Raw genomic sequence first — 16,964 nt, 5'->3', positions numbered from 1 at the left:
GCTGGCCTCCCCCGCGGGTCTCCACAGCAGGCAGGGCACGGCACTCGTCCTCCCTAAGTCCTATTTTCTCCGGCCACTAGGGAAGCGTCGAAAGGCAAACAACTCTTCACCTGGCTTTTCCTCCTTCTTCTACCTCTTCAGCACAGGTGTTTCCATAAATTCTGTACGGGGACCTCCATATTCTAAGAACTAACCTGGCATCTCTGAATCCCTAAAAAGTTTACGCAGAATAGTGCGTGTCAAACACACCTGATGGGGAGCCAGAGGGGTGAGAGGGAGACGTGTGTGGTCCGCAGCTGCAGCCGCCGCCTCGCTCTGGAGCCCTGGAGCCCTGGCCTTAACCGCACGGCGACACAGCTGCAACCACATCTCCCGTCAGCCCTGACCTTGCTCTGGATTTTCAGTACAACTCCAGCACATTCTGGAATCTCCCCTAGAGTCCTCTCAGATGCTGAAAATCAAGCTGGGCCAAAAGGAACACAAGAAGGTGCTCACCGTCACTAATCATCAGGGAAACGCAAATCAAAACCACAATGAGACGCCGCACCTCAGGCCTCTCAGAAGGGCCACCATCAAAAAGTCAAGAAATCACGAGTGTCGATGAGGGCACGGAGAGGAGGAAGCCCCAGTGCAACGTCAGCGGGAATGTAAACTGATGCAGCCACTGTGGAGAACAGGATGGCGGTTCCCCAAAAAATTAAGAATAGAACCACCATACGACCTAGCAATTCACATCCAAAAAGGAAACGAAGTCAGGATCTCAAAGGAATCTCTGCCCTCCGTGTTCACTGCAGCATCACTGACAAAAGCCAAGACATGGCAACAACCAAAGTGTCCACGGACATATGAATGGATAAAGAAGATACAGTGTACATATCCAATGGAACATAATCCAGCCTGAAAAAAGAAGGTACTTCTGCCATTGGTGACAACGTGGATGGACCCGGATGACGTCATGCCGAGTGAAGTAGGCCAGACAGAGAAGAGACGTCCTGTATGACCTCACTTACAGGTGGAATCTAAAACAGTCACTCACAGAGTCAGAGCGTAGAATGGTGGCTGCCAGGGACGGTGGAGGGGGGGAAACAGGACGGTGAAGGTCCAAGGGTCCCAAGTGTTGATTATACAAGAGGCATAAGCTCTGGAGACCTGTATATACCAAATGGCACAGTGCCTACAGCTGGCAGTACTGCACTCTGTACCTCAAGCACGTTACCTGTACACCTCATTTCATATATCGCTTTCTACCATTTACTACTTATTGATTATTTCACTTTTTTGTACGTTTAATCTCCATTCCTAGAGCACAGTTCACGAAAAGCATCGCCATGGTGAATTCATACCATCTCCCCTAGAGCTACCCCAATGCCTCACACAAAATAAACTTGAATGAGTCAAGACAACAGTATAAGTAACAAATGGAGCCAGGACCCGACAGCTGTCCGTGTAAGTCAGCCACACCGAGAATACACGAAATTACTGAGGATGGGGTAGGCGGCAAATGGGGGAAATGGCAGAGAGGACAGTAGTAAATGAGGGAAAACCACTGAGCGGTTAACGCGGTGCGGCATTCTGAATACATAAACGCTGGGAATCCGCGCTGATTTCTCAACAAGACTCTGAGTTCATTAGCAAGTGTTTCCTCTATTTCCTTACTTTGGCATACTGTCACTGCATCATAAAAAAAGTAACACAAGCTACCAAGGAGAGTAAAATAGCTACACCTAGTTATTGTTTAACTGTATAAGAAAGGAAATTCAAAATTTACACAGTAATAGATGTTTTATATGTATCACACTGTGTATTAAGGTATCTTGGATAATAATTCAGAAAATCTGTCAGTCCTATTGAACGAAACATACTTCAAGCAATATATAGCCCTGTCACCAGCACCATCACCAACGTCACCCCGACATCACCACTATCACCACGACCACCATCATCACCACCATCGTGCCATCACATTATCACCACCATCATCGTCATCATACCGTCCTGGGGTGATTCTGCAGACTTGGTCACAGCTATCATCTTTGTAGTGGGCGTCTGGTCATGACAAACCTGGTGCAGGAAATTTATTGATTTTCCTATCAAAAGGACCTAAAAGAAAGGAAAATATTCTAGTTACCTTTATTCAAAATTAAAATGATCAAGCACTACAAATATTCATAAGCAACAAATTATTCTACTGATTAAAAACTAAATAATAAGAACATCTGGGATAGTATCAAGTGAATTCCAGGAACTGAAAAAATTGTTATTAACAAACACATATTAATGCGTTGAGGCAGTCAATCAACAGATACTTCACCTCAAGAATGTAAATCCTAAAATGCCACTAAACTGTGTGTAACTGAAGACTGGTTTTGTCACCGGATGCAGGTAAATACAGCATTAGCACATCACAGTCACAGCAGTCCCACCCTACCTTCCTGGACTGGTCCATCGTCATGAAGGATGGGATCATTGATTTCCTCAGGGTGTACTTGTCGTGCCACAGCCGGTCTGTCTTCACTGTTGGATCTGATGCTACGAAAAACTGAAAGGAAAGAGGCAGTGAAACATTAAAAAGTGATATTTATGGCGAAATATTAGCTAACAGCAACATCAAGAAATAAGTAATTCTAGGGAGCAGAATTCTCCAGATATTGGGAGGCTTACCATTTATACAAGAAATCTCATTTTAAGAGGCATTTTGATAGATCCCTCTAAATGGAATCACTTATTCCCCACTTCTTAAAACCAAAATATAGTGAAAATAAGATAAGCTTTTTCTTAAAGACATGTGGTCGCCCTTGTAAATATAATATCAATCACAGCCTCTGCTGTGTACATCATGGATCTGAGTGTGAGGCCTGCCTAATCCACACGGACTCTTCCCACCACCTTAGGAAAGGCACACAAGCCTCTGGGGCTGTTTGAATACTCAATTCAAGCCAACTCAGAGTCTTCCTCTCCTCCTTCCACCAGTCAGCAGCGTCTCCTCCTGCCGCTGTGCACCGCCTGCAGAGGCCCCAGGTCCACCTGCAGCACTGCAGGAAGCGACCTTCGCGTGGCGCCCTCCGAGAACCACTGCGCTCAGAAGCTTCCCCTGTTCACTTCCTCCCCTTCCCTAACCCCGCCCACCGGCCTGTTCCCTGACATCCAAAAGGGCACCGGTGTTAAGGAGAAAACTAAGCTGCTATGGTTTCCAGCTCGTTTGCTACTACACTGAGGCCACTCTCCTTTTTCAGTCATAGTCCTAACAGACTTGTGCTTTTATTTCTATAAACTCGATCTCTAATAGCAGAACTGCTGAGTCAAAGTAGTTTCTAATTTTTATGAACAATGCCAGATCTCCCTTCCAAACGGCCCTGTCAACTGACCCTCCCACCACAGGAAGCTCTACATTTCTGCATCCTTGCTCGGTTTGAATTTTGCCAATCAGGCAAAATCATGGTTGCTTGTACTGTTCTTTCACTGACGACAAAGGAAGTTGGGCCCATTTTCATAATGCTGATTACCACACGATTTTCTCCTGTGAATTGTCTTCTTATATCTTCATCCCATCGTTCTACTGTCTTTTTCTTACCAATACACAGAGGCTCGCTGTTATATAAGAGAGAGTGACCATTTGTGAATCATTAAGAATTACAAATGTTTCCAAATTGATGATCTGCCACTGTTTATGGTCTGCTCCATATTTTGTCTTTTTCTTTCTGGGTCATATTGGTGACCGTCTTCCTTTATGGCTTCTGGGTCTCCTGTCTTCCTAAGAGCTCCCCATCCTAGATTATGGAAATATTCTCCACTATTTTAGTAAGCACGCTGGGCCCTCTGTATCCACGGTTGGGCGCATCCACGGATGCAGAACCCAGGGATGCGGGTAGGGTGGGCACCACACCATCTTACACAAGGGACTTGAGCATCTGCAAACATTTATCTGCGAGGGTCCTGGAAACAATGCCCCATGGATACCGAGGGACAGCTGTATTCCTGCTGCTCTGTTTTCGTTCCTTAGATCTTCCATCCCTGCACACTGTAGACACTGGGGTCTGTTTCCTTCTGGGCTGCATTTTCTCTTTACTGGCCAGGCCAGCACCCTTTCCTCTGAGCTAGCGTCCTCACCAGGAGCGATCATGACAGTCACTTACATCGAAAGATCAAAAGGGGAAAAACTGACTCCACCAAGAGACACTGAGGAGTGTCTGATAGTATGTTTACACCCGTCCACAGCGACTAGTTAGATGGACTGGAGCGCATCTGGTGCTTCGATCCATCTCAGTTACTATCCCTCCCGGCGTCCCGTTGCCCATCCTGGGAGGGCGGAGTGCCTTGAGCTGACGCTGCATCCTTCAGACTCCACGCGAGGTGCCTTCCCTGCTGCTGGCCTAATCCAGGCTCTAGGTTCCTAAGCGTTCATTTCTCCCTCGACCTAGAATCAGCTGCTTCTCCAAGGAGCCCCAGTCCCTTTTAGGGAGAAATGGCATTTGGACCACAGCCTGAGTACTTGGAAGTACTTTAAGTCAGCAGCTGGATGTCTGAGATGCAGCAATGGCCACGTTACACATGGCAGCTCGGTCCTCCCACTGGACTGTAAGATCCATTGAAGTCCTAACATACCTAAATGCCTTTTTGTTGATTTTTACGTAAATTCCAAATCACCAATTGGTGAATAACACACAACCCTGGCTACAAAGGTGTGTCTGCAGATACAAAATGGATTTAAAGAATTTTTAAAATATTTTTAGCAAATATATAGCAATACAAAATTAATAGTTTCCTAGCAAAAAGTAAATAACCAAAATAAACCTAAGGAAGGGGCTTGAGAAACAGAGGAGGGAGGGAGAGAGAAGACTCTAAAAAGAGCAGTATCTGTAGAAGAAATCAGAAATGTAAACTGCTATCACTAAGACGTGGGGCCTACTAAACTGTAAAAAAAGGTATCTTTCTTATATTATTCTAGACCACAGAAGAATGTGCAGTACCTGTTTATTTAATGAATCTCGTTTAACACGAGCTAATCCTGATAAAAATAGTGCCCCAAATGGAAACTACAGACCACCTTCGTTTGTGAATACAGATGAAGAAACTTTGAGTGAAACATTATCCTTGCGTTACTGGAATAAAGTATTTGGGGGCACAACATACTTCTAATACACACTAAATGTGTAAAAATGAATTACAGAATATTATCATGTAGTCATTCATTAAAAATGAAGTATGGGAATTCCCTGGCAGTCCAGTGGTTAGGACTCAGCACGTTCACTGCGTGGCCTGGGCTCAATCCCTAGTCGGGGAACTAAGATCCCACAAGCCACGTGTCATGGCTGGAAAAAAATTAATTAATTAATTAAAATGAAGTTTGTTAACTATCAGAAGCCATTCTGAGAATCTGATGAAAACTACAGATTTCCTTCCCAGGAAAAAAATGCTTATATCCACAAAATACAGTTTTATGTGCTATTCAGGAGTTTCAGAGATCACATTTTAAGAAGTCTTGGTATAGAAGAATAAGGTTTAATGGCACGAAATTATTTCCTTTATTTACTTCAAATAAAAATAGAGGTTACAGGACTTCCCCGGTGGTGCAGTGGTTAAGAATCGCCTGCCAATGCAGGGGACACAGGTTTGAGCCCTGGTCCGGAAGATCCCACATGCCGCAGAGCAACTAAGCCCACGTGCCACAACTACCAAGCCTGCACTCTAGAGACCGCAAGCCACAACTACTGAGCCCACGTGCCACAACTACTGAAGCCCACGTGCCTAGAGCCCACGCTCCGCAACAAGAGAAGCCACCGCAATGAGAAGCCCATGCACTGCAACGAAGAGTCGCCCCCGCTCGCAGCAACTAGAGAAAGCCCGTGAGCAGCAACGAAGACCCAACGCAGCCAAAAATAAATAAATTTATTTTTAAAAAAAGAGGTTACAAAATACTATGCGTGGTATGATATACACACACATAAAAATATGTAAGAATACACTGTAAAAAAGGGATATACAAAAATATTAACAGAGGTTATAGGTTCATGATGAGATTCAATAAATTTTAATTTTCCCCTCTGTGCTTACATACTCAAAAACGTTTTAACTGCACATTTTTAAATCAGAAAAAAATACTGTTCAAAAGAACTGAGTAATTCAGGCCAATGAGTGAACATATGGTACAAGTAAGAATTTTTTTAGAAACACTGTTTTCCCAAGGCGATCAACTAAAAAAGATTTTTTTTTCCTGTTCACAGAAATCTACTCCCAAGGGTAGTTATTGAAGGAAACAAAATTTCTAATGATGTTAAGGTCTTATCTTTGATCCTTGTAGTTGATCCTAGATGGTATCGAGGACCCTATTCCAGTTTCCTTTAAGTAGCGTCTGAACAAATGCCAACATTTTTATGATCACGGGGACGAGATTGCTACATTTATTTCCAACTCATATTCTTATCTTTAGATATCAATTTAAATTATGAAAGTATTTGTTGATATTCCTTTCTTTAGTTTTTAAATTTATATTCCCTTTCTAATTTTAAACACATAACTAGCGACTGCTTTCAGTACTGTTACGATGAGGCTATCACCACTTTAACATGAACTCAGATCAGCCCTGATAGAAACCACAGTGTCACAAGCTCACCACGAACAATCTAAGAGGTTACCCAGCCACCACAGTGTCCGCTCTGCGGCTTGCCATTCAACAGATTCGATTAACTGCACATAAATTGTTATTTATCTGTTATTCACTTAAACAGAAGAGCTAGTTTCTACAGACAACACACTAATTTATCCTGATAGTTGGAGTACAGCTGGATTTTTATCAGTATGAACAATAAGAAAATTTAATTTAAAAGATAAAGGACTCAGGCATTCAGTCATCTTTAGAAGTTACGAAAGCATCACTTCATCTGAGGGCAAAGTAGCACTCAATCACCCTACTGGCAAACATCTAGAAGCAAACACCGAGAGACCTGGGCATACTTTAGAATATAATTAATCTTGCGAAAAATGTAGCTACGGAGGAAAAGAATCAAGGTCAGAATATAATTGCAATACGCTTTTATCTTACTGATGCACTTTCCACTCAAGGTTCTTTAATTTTCACCACTGTGTCAGACACAGAAAGAAGTGAGGGAAAATATAAAGCATAATTGAACCAGGATTTCTCATGAAGTGCTGGACGAACGCCAAGGTCTTCCTGCTAAGAACAGAAATAAAGAGGGTAATTTCCTCAGCAAGCGACTTATCTTCTAAGACCAGATCCATTCATTCAGACCACAAAGGACCCCAACTTCAACGGGTCGACAGGCAGGCCGCCACCAAGAGACCCGCCTCTGGCCACGCGGAGAGAAGCCGGAGGCTCTGGACCGGGGGAAGGCCCTGCAGCTGACCAGGCAGCCTGGCAGACGACAGCTTTCAGGGGCGGGCGTCAAAGTGCCGAAGCGTAAGACAGGTACACGGTCAACCTTTAAATCCAGTAATTCCCAGCAAAAGTGTAAGCGGAACAAAATAAGGAGAGGGCTGAAGGCGTCCACAGAGATAGTCCAAAAAGCAGCCCCTGCATTCTCTCTCGTTGGTGCGCCGACCTTGCGATCTAAGGATGCGGGTTTGGGAGCCTCAGCAGAGCTTTTCAGCTAACATCTGATTGCTGTCTGAAATTTTTCTAATTTTGAAAGCCAGAGTGCTGACTTTTAACTTTTCCCTTATTTTCCCGTTCCTAGTTGAAGGCCCCAATCCTTTATAAAACAAATTAGCACTGAGTTATCATGTCCTTACCTTGAACACACTGGCATAATTTGTTCACCTCTCTCGGTTTACAGGGGAGAACCCATGTGAGCCACTAAATGTCTCATGATAGAGTTTCCCTAGACAGTCACTGGAGCAAAATGAAAAACTTTGGTTTTCTTTTCAGTACTACTCTGTAAGAACCAAAAGTAATTTGAAACTTCTCCCCAAACACTGGAAGTACTTTTTACACCAACCATTCAGTGCATCTGTAAAATCTTTTGTTTTAACTGAGGTATAGTTGATGTAAAATCTTTCGTTTTAACTGAGGTATAGTTGATGTAAAATCTTTTGTTTTAACTGAGGTATAGTTGATGTAAAATCTTTTGTTTTAACTGAGGTATAGTTGATGTAAAATCTTTTGTTTTAACTGAGGTATAGTTGATGTAAAATCTTTTGTTTTAACTGAGGTATAGTTCATGTGCGTTTTATATAAGTTCAGGTGTACAACATACTGATTCACAATGATTAAAAGTCTGTTTACACTTATTATAAAATGCCGGCTATAGTCCCTGTGCTGTACAGTATAGCCTTGTAGCCTGTTTTATACATGACCGCTTGTACCTCTTAATCGCCCACTTCTATCTTGCCCCTCCCCCTTCCCTCTCCCCACTTGTGACCACTAGTTCGTTCTCAACATCTGAGTCTGCTTCTCTTTCGTTACATTCACTAGTTTGTTGTATTTTTTAAGTTCCACATATTAGTGATAGCATACGGTATTTGTCTTTCTCTGACTTATCTCACTTGGCATAATGCCCTCCAAGTCCATCCACGTTGTTGCAAATGGCAAAATTCCATTCTTTTTATGGCGGAGTCGTGTTCCACTGTGTGTATATGTACCTCATCTTCTTTATTAATTCATCTGTTGATGGACACTTAGGTTGCTTCCATATCTTGGCAAATGGAAATAATGCTGCTATGAACATCGGGGTGCATGTATCTTTTCAATTCAGTGTTTACGTTTTTTCAGGTATATACCCAGGAACGGAATTGCTGGCTCCTATGGTAGTTCTATTGTTAATTATTTTGAGAGCCCTCCACAGTGGCTGCACCAATTCACACTCCCAGCAACAGTGCACGGGGCTCCCTTTCCTCCACGTCCTCGCCAACGTTTGTTATTTCTTGTCTTTTTGATGATGGCCATTTCTGACAGGTGTGAGGTGATATTTCACTGTGGTTTTGATTTGCATTTCTCTAATAATTAGTGATGTTGAGCATCCTTCCATGTGTCTGTTGGTCATCTGTATGTCTTCTTTGGAAAAATGTCTATCCAGAGGACATCTGTAAATTCTTACAGGGCTCTAGTCTTGCCTGCCTTTGCACTTCATCCTAATACAAGATAAACAAAATAAAAGCTGGATACTAATCCCTGCACCACTGGACTAAAGGATCATATCTTTTTAATAATTAAAAGAAAAGTCCAGTCTGCCCTGGTGGCGCAGTGGTTAAGAATCCACCTGCCGATGCAAGGGACACGGGTGCAAGCCCTGGTCCGGGAAGATCCCATGTGCCGCGGAGCAACTAAGCCCGTGAGCCACAACTACTGAGCCCATGTGACACAACTACTGAAGCCCGCATGCCCTAGAGCTCATGCTCCGCAACAAGAGAAGCCACCGCAACGAGAAGCCCATGCATCGCAACGAAGAGTAGCCCCCATTCACCGCAACTAGAGAAAGCCCACGCACAGCAACGAAGACCCAACGCAGCCAAAACTTAATTAAGTAATTTAAAATAAATAAATAAATAAATAAAATAAAAGTAAAATCTCAACTGGTGGACCCAGAGGCAGTTTTAATGACACCACAGAAATAGCAAAGCTCAGAGGCCACCTGGAAGTTTTCCTTTCAGATAAAAGGACTGAAAACTCATCCTTGGGCTGCAAGTCAGTCAAACCCAGAGGCAGCCAAGGTGGGACACTGAGAGTCGCTCTGCAGCAGGAGGGGGAGAGAAAAGCCTCCCGGGAACCAGGTAAACATGGGCGTTTCAAAGAGCTTCCTGGAAGGACCACAGGATGAAGCCACGTTACACAGGAAGTGAGCTCTGCAGAGCCACCAAAAAAAAACCGACAGGAACTGCACGCAGGGAAGTTACTGGGGAGGAGTGGACGGCGGACCAGAGGAAGCAGGTCCAGGAGCCCCACCGGGCAGACAGGGGCAGACATGGCGCCGGCCCCACTCTGGTCACATCCACCAGTGAAGCCATCTGGCCCTGGGCTTTTCTTTACTGGAAAGGTTTTTAGAGCACTGATTTATTCTCTTTACTTGCTACAGGTCTATTTAGATTTTCTATTTCCCATGAGTCAGTCTGATAGTTTGTGTTTCTAGGAACTCTCTCAGGTTTTATCTGGCAGAATGAACAAGGTAATTCTAAATCTATATGTAAGTAGAAATGTGCAGAAACAACAAGGACGACTGTGAAAAGAGCTGCCCCTACCGGATATCAAACTTTAAAGCTACGCTTAAGTACTACTGACAAAGAAATAGCAAACCAAAAAAATCAGAAAAAAATAGTCCAGAAACAGACTCCGGTGTAAATGGGAATTCAGTATATGATAAAACATGGCAAAACCAACATCTGGAAAGCATCCGTCAGGCCTATGATTCTCGGCTCTATTCTTACACCTCTAAGTCTGAAATAATGTGAAAACAAATGGTTGAAGAAAAATAATTAAAGGAAAAAAGTGCAATTACAGATACAAGATATCCAAATGTATAAACCCATCCCATGATTCGACTCTTCAAAAGTCAGACAAATCCACAGGACAAATGGGGAAACAATACAAACAGCAATTAGTAGGACAAATAAAAATAACCGATACACACGAAAAGCTGGTCAATCTCACTAGTAACCAGTGAAACACAAATACATAAATACCATAGGAGACGCCACATCTCATACATTAGATTAAAAACACTTTTACTCAGGTTGGGTAACATGAAGTGCACACAGGAAGGAGGAATAAGCCGACGGGGGCGCATGGAGTGTGGGGACCGGGAAAGCCACCCAGCGCTCGAGACGGAGTCAAACCTACAGCTGTGCCCTCCCCACAGCCGAGCCAGCCCATCTCCCAGGACTGACTTCAGAGAAGCTCATACACACTCCCAGGGAGGCACATGAAGTGGTGTTCACTTTAATAATGTGGGTAAGATTTAAAACTATAAGAACATAATCTGCTCGGATAGGAGAGCTGTTAGGCAAAAGGGCCGTGTCCAGGCGGCAACAGTTACAAGCCCAACCCTGCACAGGAGGCCTACAGGGCACCCTGGGGGCCTCCACAGCACACATGCACATGTGGATGCCGTGTGTGTCCCCAAAGCACAAAACAGTACCACCTACGGTCAGATCCGCTTCCACGATTGCTTACGTGCAATTTCACCCGCGAAAAACTAGGTGAAAACGGGAGCCCAGCCACGTGGGACACACGAACATCCCCACAGACGCACCTGAAACTGCCCTGCCGCCTTCACCCACGCGTTCCAGCAGCCACGACCGTCCATCCTGCCTCCGCCCAGGCCCACAAGCTAACACCAGGGCTTTGTCAAGGTCAGTGCCATATTTACTCTAGAATCTGCCCCTTCCTTAACCGTTTAATATGTGTAGAAAACTGCCACAGCTTCCATTTAATCCCTGCCCTTTTTAAATGTACCACAACGGCAAGGTTTTGAGCGTGGCGCCCCTCGCTCTACTCTTTGCCAGAAGCCTGGGCGTTACCGTGTGATTTGGCACAGCAGTGGTTTTCAGGGACAAACGCGTTGCACTCTGGCAGAACTAGCTGTGCTTCAGCAGGCACGCGCACACACACAGATAACCCGTCTCATTAAAACCGCCAGCGCCGCAGCGAGCCAGGTGAGTTCAGTTCACACGGCAAGGGCGCAAAGCACGAGGACACGCAATGCCCCCCGCCAGCAAAACCGGACGAAGACCGGGGACCCCCAGCCCGAGCTCTGCCGCCAGCTTGCCGCTCTACAGCGACAAGCGATCTGACCCTGCTGAGGTCCCCACCGCTCAAACGGGGACGACGATTTCTCACTGACCAAATACAGCTCTGATCACCGAGGTAGCTGGCAAAGCAGGCCGGGCAGGCGAATGAGGTGTGGTGGCGCCACTGTGAGGAGGAAATCGTTTTGGGAAAAAATCAAGAAAGGGTAACTGCTCCCATGCTCCTCAAAGCCGCGCCTGAGAAGGGGCCGCGTCCCTTACTTCGTGGTATGTGTCCTCAAGCTCCCCGTCGTAGATCCACCGGTAAAGGAAGCTCAGGATGGGGTGCGACACCAGGCTGAGGATGTGCTGCACCAGGGACCTCATGGAAGGGTCCCCCGTCTTGGTGTAGGCGTGGACGGCTGAAGCCAGCTCACCTCCCTTCCTTCCTGGGGACACAGCAAAACATCCACATTGACACTCACAGCAGAAACCAACAACTGAACACTGATGCAGATGCCAAGTCACGGAGATACGGTGTGGCTGCTCTCTTAGTACCGTCTGGACGTAGGAGCAGCAGTCAACACGTGACGGACCGGGAGCCCAGAGGCCTAGGTTCTACCTGGGCTTCACGCGACTCTCCACGGCCCCTCTGGAAAACGTGACTCGAGATACGATCGAGAACACAATTCTTCACCTTCTCTTGACTGAGACCCACATCAAGACTCACACTTCATACCGCAATCCAATACACAAATAGGCATATATAGAAAACAAGCGTTTTACAAACAATACTTACACTTTAAGATTTTCTATTTTTTCCTTTTTCCTTTTGGTATAATACGCTGGGCTCAACTCTTTAGTCTGATGTCATAACCCATTAACTAACTGGTGGCCCTACAGTTTGAAAACATGGCCCAGTGCCCAGGAGCACAGCTCAGCATAAAATATTGGGAGTGGCAAAACCCAGATCCTACAGTATAAGCACACGAAGAGTTCCCATGTGAATAATTCTGGAGTTCGTTAGATTGCAGAAAGTTTTTTTTTTTAACAGCTTTATTGGAGTATAATTTCTTTACAATGGTGTGTTAGTTGCTGCTGTATAACAAAGTGAATCAGCTATACATATACACATATATCCCCACATCTCCTCCCTCTTGCGTCTCCCTCCCATCTTCCCTATCCCACCCCTCTAGGTGGTCACAGAGCACCGAGCTGATCTCCCTGTGCTATGCGGCTGCTTCCCACTAGCTATGTATTTTACATTTGGGAATGTATATATGTCCATGCCACTCCCTCACTGTGTCCCAGCTTACCCTTCCCACTCCCCATGTCCTCAAGTCCATTCTCTCTACGTCTGCGTCTTCAGATTGCGGACAGATTTTAAGGAAAGGACTGATGTGCTCTGACTTTAGTGAGATCCCTCTTGGCATGTGTGCACAGAGACAGAGCCAGTTGGCAGGTTATGAGGACAGGGCATGAAGAAGGCCCGGAGCGGGGACCCCAGCGCCCCAGGGAGGGCAAAGCCTGGGGGCCTAGGGAGGACCTGGAGGCGCCAGGACCATGAAACGGATGGGGGTCGGCAGGAAGACAGCTGGGGGGCTGCCGGTAGCTGGAGAGAAAGGAGGCATTTACTCACTGTATTCGACTTCTTTCTTCTTTTGAGGAAGGTGCCCCCCACACCGTGCCCTTGGAGTCAGTGGCCCCGAGAACCATCCCGCGGGAGGGGGGCAGCACACGCGCAGCCAGGAGGGCAGGGTGGTCACCAGCCCCCACATCTCACCTGGCCCTCCCACCCCGAGGGGGCAGGGATCCCCAGTGCCCACGGTTACAGGTGAGGAGAGACACAGGGCTTCCTGGCCAAGGGAGCACACACAGTGAGAAAGATGCTGAGAAGCAACTAGAAACACAGGCCGAGAGCGCAGGGGAGGCCCCACCCAGACGCGCAAACAAGGGAACTTGTGACGCAGCTGCTGAGCCCAGACGTGGGCCAGAACCTGGGGGGAGTGAAGCGCTAGGAGAGGCTGCTAATTGAAAGACAAATAAGAGGCACAGAGATAAGCAGCTGGAACACCGTGGGCCACAGGAAAAAGCGAAATCTCTGAAAACTAGACCCCGCCCCCTCCCCCTCAAGGAAGTCCTGAGCCTCCAAAGCATAAACACTGGGCTATGCGGGTAGCTGGTTATTCTCCCTATAATTTCACGTCTATTAATTTGTATTTAATCAGCATCCTTCTGGCTGTTAAGCATACAGAAGGGCAGGCACAAAAACAAACCTCGGTGACATTCCCTAAAACCTGCTTTGAAATAAAGCAAAATGACCTTGGCAGTGGTCCACCAGGGCCGCCAGGGTCTTCAGTCTTATCTTGGGGTCGTACGTCCAAACCAGGAGACGCCGGAGCGTTAAGCTACTCTCAAGGCCCAAATTCACACCCTGATCATCTTCTAACTGTAGCTGAAAAACAGGAAAGACAGAATGTGTAAGTACAGGTCACCAAACAGGCCAAGCATGTCTTAATCCACGTGAAATAGACACGGGGAAAGGATTATCCGCATAAAAATGAAACAGAAGGTCCCTCTGAGACAGCGACAGTTCCTTCAAGCTACAAAGGAGGTCTGTTTCAATGGCAGACAGGACCCTGAAAATTAGCAATGAACTGGCTCTAGGACACACTGAAACTTTACAGATATCCAGTCCTTCCCAAGAGGATTGTCAGATTTTTATCTATAAAGAGTAATGTATGAAGAAACTTAAAAATTCTGTATAGTGGCATTTCCTAACACTTCAAATCCTGAAGGAATTAAAAATAAGGTATTTACCTGGGAATGTAAAACAGAGAGTAATCGGTAGTATTCTTTGAGTTCCTGGTGCAACGCAGCACAAAAGCTCTGTGGAGAAAGGACGGAGCACAATTAAAGCAGGACACGGTCACTGCACACGACGGTCACTACACCGCAACACACGGGGACCTCGCAGGACGACGCCTTGAGACAGAGTTCAGGTGTCCGCGAGATGAAAGTCCGCTTCTGTCCACAGTCCCCACGCAGGTGTACCCACCACGATATACGCATTTAATAGCATCCGGAAAGGGCTGTCCCTCAGCATGAGCTTTGCAGGAGGGAAGTGGAGAAACAGTGCATTTTTCATAAGCTAAAGGGCATTCACTTTAGACACTGATGCTTTATTTTCAGATTACGTCCCTTCTAATTTTTTTTCATTGAAGTATAGTTGATTTACAATATTCTGTTAGTTTCAGGTGTACAGCAAAGTGATTCGGTTATACATATATATGTATACATCTATATTCTTTTCTTTGGACTCTTCTGTGTTATAGCTTGTTACAGGATACTGAATATAGTTCCCTGTGCTATACAGTAGGTCCTTGCTGTTTACCTATTTTATATATACATAGTACCATGTATCTGCTAATTCCAAACTCCTAATTTATCCCTCCCACCACCTTCCCTTTGTAACCATGAGTATGTTCTCTATGTCCTTGAGAAACCTGTCTGTCCTTTGCAGGTTCTGTCACAGGCTCTCCTCCTGCATATCCCTAGGCTTATACCCAGAGTTCATTCCAGAGTAACAGGAGTATGTGAAGGTCCTTCTGATACCTTTTCAGAATTTAAGATTGAAAAGGCACAAGGCAGTTTTTAATAATGTGGATGGTACAACTCCCCTCACCAAAATGGGGGGAACTGGCATGGAGTTGCCAATTTAAAAATATCGCTAGTGAAGAACGTTAGAGAACATAAAAGAAACATTAAGTGTCTATCAACAGATGACTAGATAAAGAAGATGTGGTGTGGGGGTGTGTGTGCGTGTACACACACACACACACATATGCGATGGAATATTACTCAGCTGTAAAAAAGAATGAAATAATGCCACTTGCAGAAGCATGGATGGACCTAGAGATTACCATACAAAGTGAAGTAAGTCAGACAAAGACAAATACCATATGATACCACTTCAATGTGGAATCTAAAAATAATACAAACGAACCTATTTACAAAACAGAAACAGACTCACAGACATAGAAAACGAACGTATGGTTACCAAAGGGGAAAGGGAGGGAAGTGAGGGAGGGATAAACTGGGAGTATGGGGTTAACACATGTACACTGCTATAGTAAAATAGACAAACAGGAATTTACTGTATAGCACAGGCAACGATATTCAATATTTGTAACTACAATGGAAGGTAATAAGAATACATACATATATACGTGTAACCAAATCACCCTGATATACACCTGAAACACAACACTGTAAATCAACTAGCCTTCAATTAAAAAAAGGTTTTTTTAATTGAGAGAATCAAGTCAAAGGGAAAATACACTAAAATATGTAAAGTGACTCAAACATGGTCAGTGTTCCTAAGTATTCATTAAACATTTTTAAAAATCGCTATATTTGATTATCTTTGTCACTATCCACTATGTTTTCTCTTTTCTTGAGTTGACCGTGACTGACACAGTCCATTTTCAAACCTTCTTTATGTAAAAAGAACCCTCTTCAGAATGACTTTCTTATAAGATTCTAAGGAGATTAAGCATTTCCCGAGGTGAATGTCACCCCAAAACCCCACGTGTCTCCGTAACAAAGAACATACCTGGCCTACAAGTCCAAATGAACGGTCCAGGCTCCTCTGGTCAGTGTATTTTCTGATTTTATTATGTAACCATCCCAACTCAGCAAGTCTGACTGTTGTATCCCTCAAAGATTTATTTAGGTTTGCCTAAAAAGTAAATATATCCAGAGTTTAAAATAAAAAAAATTTTAACACTAGGATTTTAATTATTATTATTGTTTTAACCATTTGTACTTTTATAATTCTTAGGCTTCAACATAAGAAACTTAAAGATAACTAATACACCATCACTCAAGTGAAAGCAGTGAGACTCTAGGGAACAAAAAGCATCACAGAGCAGGCAGGGAAGTAAGACACCTCGGAGCAAGTGTTAGGCTTGGGTCCCACCGCCCCAGGAGTGACTGGCCGGGGTGCCGGCGTGGCAGGGACAGTCTGTGACATCAGTGGCCTCGTGACTCGGCTAAGAGTCGCAAAAGGACAGAGGGTCAACAAGAAGGACTGTGGGAAAGGCAGGTTCTGGAAGACAGAAGCAAAGATGCCAGGATACCTGGCCATCAGGTAACTCGGGCACCACCGCCACAGGAGGAAAGGGGGCAACACGCTGAGGATCAAACCAGGGTTCCGTGGTGCAGGCTGACCAGGACTCCCGAATCTGCACGCCAGCCCTCGTGACCCTAGTACTGCCTCACAAACCAAC

The 16,964-nt window shown here is 45.1% G+C and overlaps 1 protein-coding gene across 2 annotated transcripts in view; it reads right to left on the bottom strand.

Annotated features, from left to right (window-relative positions):
* The window catches only part of TUBGCP3 (tubulin gamma complex component 3), a 60,977-nt gene that overhangs the window by 25,971 nt on the left and 18,042 nt on the right, over positions 1 to 16,964 (bottom strand). For both annotated transcript variants that reach the window (XM_024754002.1, XM_024754003.1), the window contains exons 8-13: positions 16,289 to 16,414; positions 14,494 to 14,562; positions 13,996 to 14,128; positions 11,956 to 12,122; positions 2,429 to 2,539; positions 1,992 to 2,100 (exon numbers count right to left, since the gene is read on the bottom strand). In XM_024754002.1, coding sequence (XP_024609770.1) covers positions 1,992 to 2,100; positions 2,429 to 2,539; positions 11,956 to 12,122; positions 13,996 to 14,128; positions 14,494 to 14,562; positions 16,289 to 16,414 — 715 coding nt within the window. The remainder of the gene's footprint in view (positions 1 to 1,991; positions 2,101 to 2,428; positions 2,540 to 11,955; positions 12,123 to 13,995; positions 14,129 to 14,493; positions 14,563 to 16,288; positions 16,415 to 16,964) is intronic.

Source organism: Neophocaena asiaeorientalis, unplaced genomic scaffold (genome assembly GCF_003031525.2).
Source record: "Neophocaena asiaeorientalis asiaeorientalis breed wild unplaced genomic scaffold, Neophocaena_asiaeorientalis_V1.1 scaffold684, whole genome shotgun sequence".
NCBI lineage: Eukaryota > Metazoa > Chordata > Mammalia > Artiodactyla > Phocoenidae > Neophocaena > Neophocaena asiaeorientalis.
Note: the sequence above shows the minus strand (reverse complement) of the source record. Positions and strands in the feature narration are given on the sequence as shown.